The sequence below is a fragment of the Perognathus longimembris genome, chromosome 4 (genome assembly GCF_023159225.1).
Source record: "Perognathus longimembris pacificus isolate PPM17 chromosome 4, ASM2315922v1, whole genome shotgun sequence".
NCBI classification, from domain to species: domain Eukaryota; kingdom Metazoa; phylum Chordata; class Mammalia; order Rodentia; family Heteromyidae; genus Perognathus; species Perognathus longimembris.
In genome coordinates, this window is record NC_063164.1 from 52,587,310 (window position 1) to 52,602,860 (window position 15,551).

General features: G+C 45.8%; 1 protein-coding gene across 4 annotated transcripts; it reads right to left on the bottom strand.

Moving 5' to 3' along the window:
• Positions 1–5,035: 5,035 nt before the first annotated feature.
• Positions 5,036–10,665, bottom strand: Sp5 (Sp5 transcription factor). Of its 4 annotated transcripts, XM_048345261.1 has the most exons (5): positions 10,134–10,665; positions 8,732–8,937; positions 8,133–8,305; positions 7,420–7,791; positions 5,036–6,752 (listed from the first exon to the last, which is right to left on the bottom strand). In XM_048345261.1, the coding sequence occupies exons 4-5, from the start codon at positions 7,468–7,470 to the stop codon at positions 5,607–5,609; spliced, it is 1,197 nt and encodes a 398-aa protein (XP_048201218.1). In that variant the 5' UTR covers positions 7,471–7,791; positions 8,133–8,305; positions 8,732–8,937; positions 10,134–10,665; the 3' UTR covers positions 5,036–5,606. The 4 variants fall into 4 exon arrangements, with proteins under 4 accessions (XP_048201218.1, XP_048201220.1, XP_048201219.1 ...); XM_048345263.1 differs by lacking the exons at positions 8,133–8,305; positions 8,732–8,937 and having other exon boundaries at positions 10,134–10,149; XM_048345262.1 differs by lacking the exons at positions 8,133–8,305; positions 10,134–10,665 and having other exon boundaries at positions 8,732–8,984.
• Between the last annotated feature and the right edge of the window lie 4,886 nt (positions 10,666–15,551).

Here is a 15,551-nt window from a genome sequence, read left to right on the forward strand (position 1 = left end):
TTGCCATAAAAATAGATTTAGCTGGTCATGGTGGCACAGGCCTGCAAACCTGGCTACTTGGGAGGCTGCAGGAGGACTGAAAGCTTGAGGTCAGCCTAGGCAACTTAACAGAACTCTGTCTCATCTTTAAGGTCAGAGGCTGTAGTTTTGTGGTAGAGCCCTTACCTAACATGCACAAGACGCTGGGTCTAAGCATTGAAAGTGTGTACTATCGGGAGCCATTAATACTTTAAGGATGACTATGGTACAATCAGAATTTTCCTGCCACAGGGTGACATATGCAATATATAAAAATTAGAAAAAGCAAAGCAATACCTTGAATAGGACACTGACGCTCACAGAAATTAGACTGTGGTCATGATAGCCTTCAAAATGAAGCCACACTTCCCCAGCCATAAGCACAAAGGAGGAACTGATCTCCATACTTTCCTGGTGAGTTGGATGAAGCTAACGAGGACCAGGTGTTTCCCATCTGAGTTTTAGGTTATGCCAAACATAAAATCATTAGAAAACTCCTATATAAATGGTTTAATTTTATGTTAAAAAATCAGATGACAGAGACATTACCTTAGACTTTAGAAAATGTTAGTGGTTTTCTGACATCAGAAGTTTGACTAGTGACAAAAAGTTAGACAACACTTTTACTATAGCAAACAAACTTCCATTTCTTAATATGCACACTCCGTCTTCATAAGGCTGAACTGGATTTGTTTTCTCCAGATTGAATTTTGGTATTAGATAGAAAACCAAAATATATCTGGTAATGCTTTTCCATTATGTGTTGTATGGAAAACTGCAGTTCAGATGTTTGGATTGAATTATGAATTGTCAAACTTTCCCTTGGGAATGAGGTTACAGATAATCATAAGCCCTCTAAGAAAATTGTCTGGTTTAGAAAGGGAAGTAATCGTAGGAAGTTATACTACAGCAATCATCCACATGCAAATCTTCAATTGGTAATGTTATAATGATAAAATAACTGAAAAGATTTTTTTTAAAAAAGAAGCTGTCACACTGCCCTACCATGTAACTGTACCCCTTTTGCACAACACCTTGTCAAAAAATTTGTGTTCAATTAATAAATAAATTAAATAAAAAAGAAGCTGTGATGTTTCATAGCTGTTGGATTGCACCTTTGTTGAACAAACATCATTTAGAATAGTGAAGGACACAAGTTATACAAAATCCATTAACTTGAAACATTGCTGTATCTGGTAACATATCAGGATGTTTAAAAACAAACAAGGGAGGAGCAATGGACATTAGCCGTCAGGCAAAAATGTCTTAACACCAGAAAAAAATATAGTTTAAATTCTACATATTAAATACCACATGAGTTAGATAACAAACTGGCTCATTAGTGAGAAATGTTCCTTTAGCATATTAGTCTAAATATTTAATAACATCATCAACACACATTGATGTAGATGTCTTCCTACTTCTTTTTCCTGCTTTATCAAATACACACAGCATTTCAAAACTGCTCTGGGTTTCAGTCTGTTTTAAAGAGTGTTCCTCTACCATGTAAACCAGAGGAAAGTTGCGACATTTAACTGGGACAGTACCAAACTGTAGTTATGACTGCCAAAAATCCAAATTTGAGGCTTAAGTCTGTGTTTTTTTTTAAACAGAGATAATTTCCTAAAAAAAAGGTATTTGTTGGGCTAGGAATATGGCCTAGTGGCTAAAGTTTGATTCCCCAGCACCACATATGTAGAAAACGGCCAGAAGTGGCGCTGTGGCTCAAGTGGCAGAGTGCTAGCCTTGAGCAAAAAGAAGCCAGGGACAACTGTGCTTAGGCCCTGAGTACAAGGCCCAAAACTGGCAAAAAAAAAAAAACCAAAAAAAAACAAAGGTAAATTTGTCAATTTGCTTTGGCATGCAATGTGATAAGGTAAAGCAAGTAAAAGTGGTTTGCAATTTTGAGTTCCACAACAACAATAACCAGAAGCCAGGCATTTGCATGAATTTGAAATCTTAGCTACTGCTTTAGTATCATTTGGTGAAATTTTCAACTATGCCAAATTGAGAATTATACAGAACCAAAAAACTGAAGATGCTGTTTTGAATGGATTTTCTAAAAACCCTATAGTATTAGCATAGAATGCAGAGCATGTTCAAAATAGGTTTCAGCAAGAAGGTAGCAAGATTTTTTAAAATTGTTTTGTCTTGTTTAACTTAGAGTGAAATAACAAGACACAATATGTGCTATAGTTATACAATGTAAACTGTAGAGAATGTAAACTGTAGACTGTAGAGAAGTTTTCTAAGTCTAGAAAAGATTAACATGGAGGTTAGTAGCATGGTTATATTTTCTTTAGTATAATTAATTTTCACTCACTACCAGCTTTAAGAAACAGTGCTGAGCCAAAGGTATATTTGCACAATTCCCCTTTGCAAAAAGCAGAAAACAATGTTAATAAGTTTAGAAATGATCCCAAATTAATGCATGCACAACTCAAGTTTTCTGTTTTTAAGTTCTTGTCTAAAATGGTTTATTTATCCATTCTGTGTAAAATTGAAATTCTTACTAATTTAAAATTTTTCTAAAATATGACACTATATCTGCATGCTATCCAAAAATGTTGCTTAAAAAACTATGAAGTCTTATAACTTTTGAGGCAATCATTAACATATACAATTGGTTTTAACAACTTGGTTGCACTGTGCTGTGATCTTTAAAACCTTGGATAAAGTTGAAGAATTAAACTTGTTATTTTTGATGTTGGAAAACTTCAATTAAAAATGAATTTTAGTTTATATTTAATAGGACTTAATACACTTAATCTATTGCTAAACTTTTTATTTGAATTTCATTAAATTTTCTGGTATAACAAATGTGCACAATTTACATATAACCTATGCATATGATTATTTCCTGCAAATTGATGTATTTTTAACAATTTTTAATTTCCTGAGGGATACTGTGGTTACAGTTTTCTGAAACTAAACAAAAAGCAGCAGTTTTAACAGCTTGTAAACTCGAACACATTTTTGCTTGTATTTCTGAACATTTATTAGCCTATTTTTCAGCATACATGAAATTGCCTTCCTATACTTGGGTAGGATCACATTATTGTGACTTATAGACTAAAGCGATTGAAACACAGATTTGCATATGTGACAATCTTTCAGTTGCACCAAATTAATCTAAAGATTACTTTTACCATGCTTCAAAATCTGTGTGCTCAATTAAGTGCAGCCACTAGAAAGTTTAACTGTGTCACCAAATGACTTTGTTCTCTTTAAAAATCACCTTTGCCCTAATTTTGGTAAATTCTATGTATTTTATCTAGTTTTCCTCATAATTATAATTACAAAGCTGTAAAAAAAAAAGCTGTCTGCAGTATCCCACTGAGTTAGATTTTAAATTCACATTTGCCCATTTTTTTGCTCAATAAATTTTTTCAACACCATATCTATTTGAATACTAAATATATCACTGTCATTAACCACCAGAAAATTGCCATTTTTCTTTCTCTATCAGACATTCTCTCAAGTGATAATGTACAAATCCCTAGGCCTTTTTACTCTAACAAGCATTCTTCTTTCCTCACTGTCCAAGGCATCTTTTCTGACTCTGAAACCCCACATAGGTTTCAGATATGATAGTTTCTGTACCTTTGAAAATGGAAATTTCTGTAACTCTTCTCGTTTATATATTTAAATGTGTACTCATATAAAGATTAATTCAAATTTACATAGACTAAGTACAAACTTAGATGAGTATTACTGTGTAGCAGGTATATTACCAAGGGGCTGGTCAAACTGTCACCTCCTTGAAATTTAGCTCAAACGAATTCTCCTTTGTCATAAAATAGTTGCAAAATGTTGAAATGGTCCCAAAGCATTTAGTTTCTACAAGTAATTCAACATCCTGTCCCACATTACATAGTAAAATGTTATTTCATTTCAATCATGTTTATATTTCAACTCAAATTTCAAGAATAACCTTCACGGTTTTTAAGACTTTACACCCTTCAGTGTGATTTCAAACAAAAACTAACAGCAGTTTGTAGGCTCTGAAATATCATAAATTTACGTCTACTTCCATTATGAAAAGATTATGCACTGAAATGTGGCATTCATGACGTTAGCTTAAAATATTAACAGACTTTAAGCCTTTGTAAAAACTTTTGCTAATTCGAAATCAAAAGGTCTAACTCCCTGTTAAGGTTCAAGTTTTAAATTAACACTCAAATGCTACCATTGGCCAAGTAGTTGAAACACTTGGGGGAAAAAAACCCAACACTGTAAACTTTAAATTTTTAGAGAACGGCAGGAAACCACATTTCCAAACAATCAATATTCATGACTCCTCCCTGAGAAAAATCTGTTTATCAGTGATTAATAAAAGGAAACCCCAACATGGAACAGCGAGTGTAATTTCCTTGGCCTAACCCGGAAGCGACGGGTGGTTAACCAGGAAACAAGACTTTAGATTTCAGCAGCAAAGAGAGGATGAAGAAAAAAAGACAATGTTTTGTCTGTGGCTCTGGGCTGAGATAAACAAGTGACACCTGGGAACAGTTACCTACTTGGTTTTCTCTGGGACCCAGAGAAGGGCTCCAGTTACCTCTGGTCTCCTTAAGTCTCCAAGATCTCACCTGTGAACAGACCCTGAGTCTCTACTTTCTCTCCTGACACTAGCTACCAGGAAGACACCCCCCCCCCCCCACCAACACACACACTTGTCCTGAGATAATCAACAAATGGAAAGCCGCAGGGGATTCACCAACTAGAACGAACCGCAAGAGTACCAAGTATGAAACTTGTCACAGAAGCTGGACAATCAAGCTGTGATGGATGGAGGGATGGGTGGGAGGGGGAGGACAATCTTTCCCTAGCCTCTTTACCACAAACCTGACCTTGCCTTTCTTCTGTCCCGGCACAGAACACACTTTGCCCAGAACTTTCCAAATGAAGTTTCTGACACAGGCAGCCAACAGGAACCACCAAATTGCCGGCGAAACCTGAGTGCTGAGGGAAGCCTTTGGAAGAAGAAAAGATCAAATGAGACCAGCTCTGCGGGGTCTTTCCAAAGTGACCCTGAAGTTAACGAATTTATTTTGACGCTGCAATCGCTGATCGCTTTACAGAGAACATATCATGCTGTAGCTCTGAGTGGAGCTGAGGACAAAAACAAACATTAATGTCGTAATTATAATTACTCTTTAACAAAGCTATTATTAAATAACCTGTACAAAGCCTGGAGAGGTCCTGGTGAAAAGTTACAATCCCTCCAGGTCTTTCTGCTTTTATTCAGCTGCGCGTCCTATCTACAGGACCCAGGTTGCTAGTCCCAAACTGTAGGTCTCCCGGGCGGTGGCAATGGTGCCGCCTTTTGGACTGGAACTGACACAATCCAGGGCTCTTAACCATGACCCCACCTGCGCTAGTTCCCAACCGGGTCTCTCCAGCCTACTTTGTTCTAGGGCAGTCTCCACACTGGGAAGCGGACAAAGGAAAAAGGTCCTTCTGTTGTCTCACGCCAGATGCTTAGACGTGGTGGCAGGCTGGGGTGGCCTCAAACCGCACAGGTACTGAGAAATGGGAGGTGGGGAACCCTAGGCTAGAGTGATCGCACTGTCCGGGAGTGGCGTGGCTCACAGATCCCTCGGGTTCTCCCGCTTGACGCCGGCCTCGGCAACTTTGAGCTTCTTATTTTGGTGAGTCTTGACGTGCTTAGCCAGGTGGTCGCTACGCATGAAGCGCTTGCCACACTCGGGACAGGCGAAGCGCTTCTCGCCCGTGTGAGTCCGCAGGTGCCGCTGCAGCTCGTCGGAGCGCGTGAAGCTCTTCCCGCAGAAGAGCCAGTTGCACACGAAGGGCCGCTCGCCCGTGTGCCAGCGCAGGTGCGCCTTCAGGTGCGACGTCTTGCCGTACACCTTGCCACAGCCCGGCACGTGGCACACGTGTTGCTTCTTTTTGCCCGGCTCCGCCTCGGGGGCGCCGCCGGCTGCCTGGCAGTTGGGGCAGCGGCAGCGGCGGCACCTCCTGGCCGTGGCCGCCAGGGGGGCCTTGGTCTGCAGCAGCGCAGCGATCTGGCTCTGGTACTGCGCGAAGTCCGACGGGCCCAACACAAGGCCCCTTTGCAGGGCGGCAGCGGCTGCTGCAGCAGCGGCCGCTGAGGCTGGGAAGCGTGGGGTGTGCGGACCAGCGGCACAGGCGCTGGAGAGGCTGCCCCCGGGAACCCCGGAGGCCCCGGGTCCGGAGCCGGACTGCGGGATGCTCCACCACGGGAGATCGTCGGGGGCTGGGTTGGGGGACAGCTGACGGCAGGTGGGTGGCGGCGGCGGTGGAGGCGGCGGGGGCAGCAGGTTGGAGTAGCCCGGGGGCAGCGCGGCCTGCGCGGCGTAGGGCACGTAGGCAGGCGCGCAGCTGGCCGGCAGCGCGGCCATGCTCGAGGGCAGCATCTTGACCGGCGAGAACTCGTAGGGATAGGAGGGGTCAGCCGGGGGCGTGAGCGGCAACTCGTGCGCAGCCCCGAAGGACGGCTGCAGGTGCGGTTTCTGCGGCGTCAACCCTAGGCTGGGGTGCGGGGGCGCCAGCGCGCCTGGCGAATGCGCCGGCATGTCGCTTGTCCACGGGTGGAAGAGCCTGGAGGGCGAGCCCAGCGCTGGATCGTAGGGCACCTGCAGGAAGTCCGGGGCCGCCGCCGTGCCCGGCTGGCCGATCCGGCTACAGGTGGCGGCCAGCAGCGCCAGAGGCGAGTGCTTGCCCAGGTCCGGGGAGGCGCTGGGGGTGCGGTCCTGCATGGGCCGCCGCGAGCGAGGGCGGAGAAGACACAAAGGTTAGTGCTCCCAGCCCGGACTCAGGGCCGGCCCGCCACGCCCGCTATTATACTTCCGTCCCTCCTACGCCCGGCCGCCCCCCCCCGCATCATTGCACCCCACGAACGCACCCACGGGTCCCAGAAAACTTTTGGTGTTTGCGCTACCCTAAGTGCGGAGCGCGCGGGCGCCTTACGTTAAACTACTTGGTACAAAGAGGAGCCATCTGATCTTTAAGGAAGGCTCAACGTGAGGAATTGGGGACAGGGGTCCGGTGGGCTGCTCCCCGCTTCACGGCTAGTCTGCAGACACACACAGCCTGCCCATCCAAACGCCCGCCCAGGCATCTTTTGAACCTCACTTTTCCTGGTTCCCCTCGTGCTCTTCGTAGGCCGGCCCCAAGCTGAACTCAGCCGCAGGACGCAGTAGGGTATAGGCCCAGGTCGTGCATCTCGGACCCCCCTCCCCTCCTCCCCCCGCCACACACCCCAGGTTAGGTTGGAAGGTGGCATAAACACCCCTAAGTCTGACTCCAACTGCACTTGCCAATAGGGGTCTTTCTGCGAAGAGGGGTGCACGGATCACCAGGGGAGATCCGGACACGGCCCTTCCCAGCTGCCCCCGCCCCTCCGGGCCCAGTCCTGACCTGGAGGAAGGCCTGCAGAGAGTCGTTCCGGAGGACGGCCACCGCGGCCATGGCTACAGCTTGGGAGCCGCTGGCTGCGGAGCGGGACGCCGCCACCGAGGCATGGACACCCGAAGGCGAGGACGAACGGCCGCCCAGCGTGCCTCCGCGGCCTCCCCTCCCGCGCCCCGCTCGCTCGCCCCGCGCGAGGTCTGAGCGCTTCAGGATCACCTCCAAGAATTTGATAAGGACTTTGCTGGGCCGCCAGCCAGTCAGAGCGAAGATTTATGGCTTTGAAGTTTGCCGCTGCCCAATCATCAAAGAATAGCGGCTCTTTCAGAAGCGAAAGCAAATCCTTTGAATCCACACAGCTCCTATGGTGTGTTTGTTGGTCTGGATAAAAGAACTGATTATTAGGGGGGATGGGAAGGGAGGAGATAAAGGCGGGACAATTAATGAAGTAATCACTATGTGGGAAATGTATATACACAAATAATTGGATTTTCCTGATCAAAGGGGGCCTTGCCGCCTGGAGACTCGCGCTTGGGTTGCTGGAGACACTCGATCTCCCCGCCCCCACCTTGCAATTAAAGATTTGCACCAAAGCAGCGCCCAAAGTGACAAAGTGTCTTTGTTATCTCTGGAGGAATCTGCCTTCAGCTCCCAGCGCGGCACTTTTGGAGACTGGGATGAGGGCAACAATTCCCCAAGCTCACCCTTCGCACCCTCACAACCCGCCAAGACTTCAGACCACATCGAGCTCCCGGGGCGAAGCGGGGCGGGGCGGGGCGGGGCGTGGGACCCACAGCACCAGTTTGTCGTGACTTCGGAAGTTTTCCTCAGATCACAACTTTTGAAAAAGTAAACGTGCGAGCACACCCACACCGCGTTTTCTCCCAAAGCTGAGCTGGACAGGATCCCAAACAAGCTGTAATGTAAACTCCAGGGGGAAAATATGCACTGTGCCTCCCAATTCTCCCCAGACTAGAAGCCCCGGTCTGAGAGGCGGGTGGGGGCCAGACACCCGCCCGCTGCTCGTCTCCCCCCCCCCCCCCGCATTACTAGTAACTAGTGTACACAAGCGATCTCAAGCGGGACAGACATAGGAGAAAACTACGGGGAAAAAAGTAAAACACTGACCTTCCCTCGCTCCTTCTCTTCCGTTCTCCCTCTCTTTCCTCTCTTCCTTTCTCCCTTCTTCCCTCCCTCCCTCCCTTCCTCCCTCCCTCCCCCCCCCTCTTTCTCAGTGTGTTTGTGTGTCTGACTGTCCCGGGCTTGAACTCAGGGCTTGAGCGCTATCCCTGAGTATTTTTGCTCAAGGCTAGCGCTCTACCACTGGAGCCACGGCTCCTCTTCCAGCTTTTCTGGACGGTAATTGGTGATAAAAAGTCTCACGTACTTTTCTGCACGGGCTGTCTTACAACCGCGATCCTTAAATCTCAGCCTCCTGAATAAGTAGGAATACAGGCATGAGCCACCAGTGCCCAGGAAGCCTTTCTTGCCGTCCTTCAACAAGCCATAAGTCACACAGCGGCTTCTCTAGAGGAGAAAGAAGAGTCGATAGGACTCCTGTTGCAATCCCTTTTGGAAAGAAAAGGTTCTTCAGGGAGGGCTCCGAGCTTCCTCCCTGGCTCCTCACGGACGCTAAGGGTGTCTCTCCCCACTACAGATGGCCACCTTGTTGGCCACCCACAGTGCATCTTACAGAGGGGCGGGGAGTCCGGGAGCGGCGGGCGGGGGGGGGGGGCAGAATCCAGTAGGGTGCCACGGGGGCGCTCACGGCACTCGGGAGTGGGGTGGAGGGCGGCTCAGAACCGCCTCAAAGGCCGGCAGTCACGGCTCACAGGACTGCATGGCGAAGCGGGCTACCTGAGCAGGAATGTAGCCCCATTCTTTTTCAGCCGCTCAGCGACTCAATCTTCTGCTCCGGAATCCCCGAACATCCACCCTATTTTGCTGGTTCCAGGGACCACAGTGTGCCCAGTGTTGGAGGACCCCCGTGGGCCGATTCGACCCCAGAAGGGTTCGGGCTGTACATGGGCATCCTTCACCCTACCATCCAGGGTGGTGACACTACCGCGGGAGGCCCACATTTTCCCACGCCCAGGGAACTGGCAACATCGTATGAACCCGAGTGGGTCACCCACGGCCTCACTATAAAGCGCCCTTCCCACACCTCACACTCACATTCCATCCTTCTCCCCAACCAGGAGTCATGCTAGGTGTTAGGTGTTCTGGAAACGGGAAGGAGAAAGGGCTGCAAGACCTGTCCCTCCTCGTGCGGGACTGGAAGCTGAATCTTGGAGACGCCAGGGACCAGGAAAGGTTGCTCACGTCTAAGTTTGGAGCCGGGGTGTCCGGTGGCGAACACCTCCCCGCCGGCGTGGGGCGGGGAGGCACTGGCGCTGGCTCGATTGGGCTTTTCCAAGCCTCTTTTCCCTGGAGGCGGGCCAGGCTGTAGTCTGGAAGGCATCCTCTCCGCGGAGAGTCAGTTTTTTTTGTTTTTTTTTTTTTTTTTAGTTTTTTTTTTTTTTTTTTTTGTTTTTCACAACTCTACAGTCAAAGGAGCGAACTATTCTTCCAAAATGCCCCCTCCCCCATGAACCAATTAAACCACCATTAGTGGCTGGCAGGGTAAAATAGAGTAGAAAGGTTGTGGTCAACAACTCCCGTTACTAAATAGATAAGTTAAAAAAAACCCAAAAACTCCCATTACTGAAAGCAGTCTTGCTCACCTTGCCACTGTAGCTTGTGAAGAACAAGTTATGTGTCCGCCTCTTCCATCTGTGAAATGTGCTCTCTTTCTAGAGTGGCTATGGCTCACGAGAGTTAATGTGTACAAAGTCTGCGGGGCAATGCTAGGCACACAGCAACCCGTCTGTTGCTCTTCAACATCTGTGAAAACTCACCGGAATTCCAGCTGTCCCAGACCCTGGCATAAGTTTGGAGGCCTTCGGGAACTTCTCTTTAGCCTCTCTACCTTTACCCTTAGCTCCAGAAAGAAAAAAAAAAAATAGAAAGGAAAGAAAAGAAAACCAAACCAAAACAAAAACCCACCGAAAAACCTTCTTCCTAATGAAGTAATGTTTGGAGCATCTATTAAAAATGCAATGCTAGGAGATCAAAGTACAACATTTATTTTAGAAATTTGTTGCAATCACCAAGAGATGCAGGTATCAAGGCCAAATGTCAGTTCTGCTACACAAAGCCCCGCTCTTGGGAAGAGCGCGTGGCTGCTCTGCCATAATGTAAAGAGACATCAAAGACCTAGCGTGCGGCAAAAGTGCGCAGCCGGGAGCGAGGGAGCCAGGGAGCAAGCCCCCAAACGGCACGGGGGGGGGGGGCACAGAGGCGGGGGTCAGTTCAAAGAGGTATCCGCTAGGGTGCGAGTTCACAGGAGGGAAAGTTTAATGGGCTTTCCTTTGTTAGTGGGTGTTATTGGTGCACTGTAGACACAGGAACTCCTATGTGGTCCTCCCAATTGGGGGCAGAGGGGGGCAAACTTTCACCCTGGCAGGGGAGGGGGCGGGGAGGTTGAAAACCAGCTTCCTGGTGATAACTGGCCCTGCAGAGCAGCTCTGTAAGCAGCCGGGTTCCCAGGCTGGGAAATTTGCAGCTGTTTCTTCACCAGCAGGCTGGGGACAAGAACTGACCAGGCAGGACTTAGAAGAGGTGGGTAAGGGAACCTGCAGAAGCCTTTGCGCACCAGGGGACGGACCTGCTCTGCCACTTTCCAAGTTACTGACCCGGGTTGTCCAAGCCTAGGCCATTTCTTTCCAGCAACTGGAGAACCATACCTCTGGCTTAATTCAACCGGGCATTCGTTTCCCCTCTCCAGTTAATTTCTTAAGACTCTAAACAGTATCTATCGCTGGTCACTCATGTCTGTAATCATAGGTACTCAGGAGGCTGAGATTTGAGGATCATAGTTGGAAACCAGATTGGGTAGAAAAACTCATCAGACTTTTATCAACCAGCAATATGCTGGAGTAGAGTTGTAACTCAAGTGATAGAGCACTAGCTTTGAGTGGATAAAACTAAGGGATGGACTAAATACTTAAGTCTTGAGTTCAAACCCTAGTGAAGGCACACACACACACACACACACACACACACACACCTATATATTGATTAGGTCATCTCAAATTCTTAACTCATTGGCTTTCTTTCTTCTGCCTAGTACAGTACCAGTCCCTGCTTTACCCATGGTTCTGGGAGGGGAAGGTGGAAGTATTTCTTCTGATAATGGGGCACTAAACCTCTGGTGGATGTCTGCACATTGCTCTTGTTTCCACAACAGACATTTTCAGAGCATTTTTGGCCACATTTTGAAGTCCTGTTACAGCAGAAAGCTGCTATTGTTTCCAACTCTAAACTTGGAAAGGATCAAGATTTGCCTCCTCAATTTGAAAGTTGTATTTTCATTTTGCTTTCAGTGGTGGAGGTTGGGTGGGGAGGGATTGCAATCAGATACTCTGTAAGTTAACTTTGAGGGTTTGGAGCAATCTCCATGTTTAAATCATAGACCAAATCATAGATGGCCTAATTTCTGAGTCTGACATAGTGTTTTTCATCCTTAGGGTGGAGGGTTCTGGTGGTGGGAATGAACCTTGGTAACCATTTCCCTTGGGAAAGTTTCTCTTTCAAAACCTAGTGTTGGGGCTGGGAATATGGCCTAGTGGCAAGAGTGCTTGTCTCCTATACATGAAGCCCTGGGTTTGATTCCCCAGCACCACATATATAGAAAACGGCCAGAAGTGGCGCTGTAGCTCAAGTGGCAGAGTGCTAGCCTTGAGCAAAACAAAGCCAGGGACAGTGCTCAGGCCCTGAGTTCATGGCCCAGGACTGGCCAAAAAAAAAAAAAAAAAAAAAATCCAAGAAAATAAACTTCTAGTGTCAACTTTAAATATAAATGTCTCCATTGGATCAGTATGTAATGGACACAAAACTAGAGAGAATTCATCTGCTCTGATTCCCTTCATTTGAAGAGATTGGAAACAGTGTTTGCATGATGTATGATGCACTGTGTTCACTGTGTTGGGAGACAAAACAGAGAGCAGCAATGTCATCTGTGTGACAGGTATTTGAAGAACTTCAGAGGAGAGGAGAAAGACTGGTAAAGGTAAAAGAAGCTTTAGCAGAGAGCAGGGTTTGGAGGAGACTTCCAGGACCTACAGAATTTTTATTGTGGTAACCAGAAAAGAAGGAGGTGAAGGGAGAAATAAAAGGGAACTTTCCTTCTGGTGAGGAGTTGAGAACGGATGGAATTTTGGACCTTTGATTTACAGTCATAGACAGGTAGGGGCAGGTTGATGAAGTTCAAGTTGAAACCCATGCTACCTATGGCAGGAATTTATTTTAGGTTTTCTGACCAGGTGAATACCATAAATTCAACTTCATATCTGAAAGTTCTCTCTGGAAGGGCTGGCTTATAGAGTGCCATTTGTCCTGGGGTTAGATGGGTGGCAGAGGGGACATGGTAGTGGCTGTATAAGAGTGACTCGGCATTCTAAATGCACTATTTGGTGAGAAATTAGAATAAGAGATACACTAAAGGGAAAATAAGCTGGATATGGTGGCACATATGTGTAATTCCAGTTACTGAGAAGGCAGAAGCAAGAGGATCCTGTGTTGGAAGCTAGCCCAGGCAAAGTTGGAGAGACCTTGTTCAAAAACAAAAAAGTTTAAGAGCACATGTGAGACTCTGGGTTCTATCCCCTGTACTGTAAGGGAAATAAATGAATAGCTAATTAAAATTAGGTATGGTGGTTTGCATCTGTAATTCTAGTACTTAGGAGGCTCAGGTAGAAAGATTGTGAGTTCAAGGCCAGGCAAGGCTACATAGTGAGATCCTTTCTTGTAAAAAGGGTGGGGGAGAAAGGACTTTTAAACAAAAGATGATGAGACAACTGGATATTCACATGTGAAAGGAAAAAGTTAGAGATAAATGAAGAAAACATGACATCTCTCTATCCATCTTGAAGTGATGTTTCAAAAAGGCCAAGAGAATTATTTATCCATAGAATGGGAGAAATAATTTCCAAATTAAAACTAATATAAAAATTGGAAAAAATGACAAGAAAAAGAAAAAGGATTTAAGTAGATACTTGATTAGAAAAGATACACAAGGGGCCAATACACTCATGAAAACCACCCTTGAAACGGACAAGAAACTCTTTCATATCTACTAAGATGTCTAAATAATAATAAAAATCAAATATTAGAATGGAAAAAGTGGAACCCTTATACAGTGCTGTTAGGAATGTAAAATGGTATAGTCTCTTTGAAAAACAATCTGGCAGTTCTTCAAAATGTTATACATAGAATTATAATCCTACTCCTAGTTATATACTAAGGAGAATTATAATCCTACTCCTAGTTATATACTAAAGAGAACCATGAACATATGTCCACATAAGAACTTAAACATGTGTGTGCATTATTAATAATTCCAAAATGGTGATCACAATCCATCAAACTGATAGATGGATAAAATGTGGCACAGTTATGCAATGGAATATTATTCAGCCATCAAAAGGAATGAACTCCTGATACATTGACACAATATAGATGAACCTAGAAAACATATGCTGAGTCAAGACAGTCTTCCAGAAAAGGTCACATACGGTATATTTCTACTAGCATAAAATATTTAGAATGGAAAAACCCATAGACAGAACCAGACACTAGTGGCTGGCTCACTTCTGTAATACTGGCTACTCAGGAAGCTGGAATCTGAGGATCATGGCTCAAAGCCAACCCAGCCAGGAATATCTGTGAAACTCTTATTTCCACTAAACTACCCCCCCAAAAAAATCCAGAAGTGGAGTTGTGGCTCAAGTGATAGAGCAGTAGTCTTGAGCAAAAGAAGCTCTGGGATAGTGCCCAGACACTGAGTTTAAGCACAAGGACACATACACATACACATACACCTAGAGATAAAGGTGGGAGGGAATTGGGGAGGAGGGAAGGTGGGAGAAAAATGAGGGAGGAGGCAACAAGTTTGATAAGAAATGTACTAACTGCCTTATGTATACAACTGTAACCCCTCTGTACACCACTCTGACAATAAAAGTGCACTAGTGGTAACCAAGAACCAGGGGGTGAGGGGACTAGGAGATGACTGATAATGGATGCAAGCTTTATAGTAGAGGTGAAAACGATCACCACAAATTGGTGTGGTGATAGTTGCACAATTCTGAGAATATGCTAACAAAACATCAAATGATGTATGTTATTATTTAATCTTCAATATCCCCTACAGTTTTGTATCTTAGTATGAGCACCAGTTTTTGGAAGAGGTGCTTTAGGAAGTGACTAGGTCATGAAGTCTCTGAATTCACCAATGGATAAGTCCAATGATGGAGTCCTAATTGACTGGAAGTGGTAGAAATGTTAGGGGAAGTAGTTCGCTGGGAGCTTGTCCTTGGAGGGTGTACCCTGTACCCAATCTCTGCCCTTTCTCTCTCATTCTCAGCCTCCATCTCCTTCTTGTCTTCTTTGGCATGAGCAGCTCTGCTCTCCCACGTGCTCCTGGCCATGAGGTTCTGTCTCACCACAGGCCTAGAAACAACTGACCACAGACTGAGATCTCTGAAATGATGAGCCAACAACTTGGTCTTACTCCTTTAAAATAATTCACTCAGGTATTTTACCACAATGATGGAAAGCTGACTAGCATAGTACATTTGGAATAGATGAACTATATGACAATATTCCATCTCAATAAAGGACCATAAAGTTTAGGCCTATAGGAGAGCAAGAACAGCTCAGTGGCTGTCAACAGTGTGAGATAAGGCAAGGAGACCATTTGAAAGTACTGAATTCATTGTGGATTGTGGAGAGTAAGGTATTTGCTGGTGGCTCAGGAAATGGCAGCAGAAAGCAGGAAATGATGGGGGTAGGCAGGCATGTAACTGTCAGGTCAGGACAGAAGAACTGGGAATTTCTGGGGAGTAGAAATGGCTGCATTGGGGATCTCATAGGAGTGAGTAGAGAACATGGTGGTAGACAAAAGATACAGCAGAATTTGAAGGAAAACCACACATGTAAAAAGATGAACAGGGAAATAAGGGCTATCAAATCTGCCATAGGAAAGGGAGGAAATGAGGCATGGGTAAAGCAAGTAGAGGTGGAGAATGGACAAGACCATC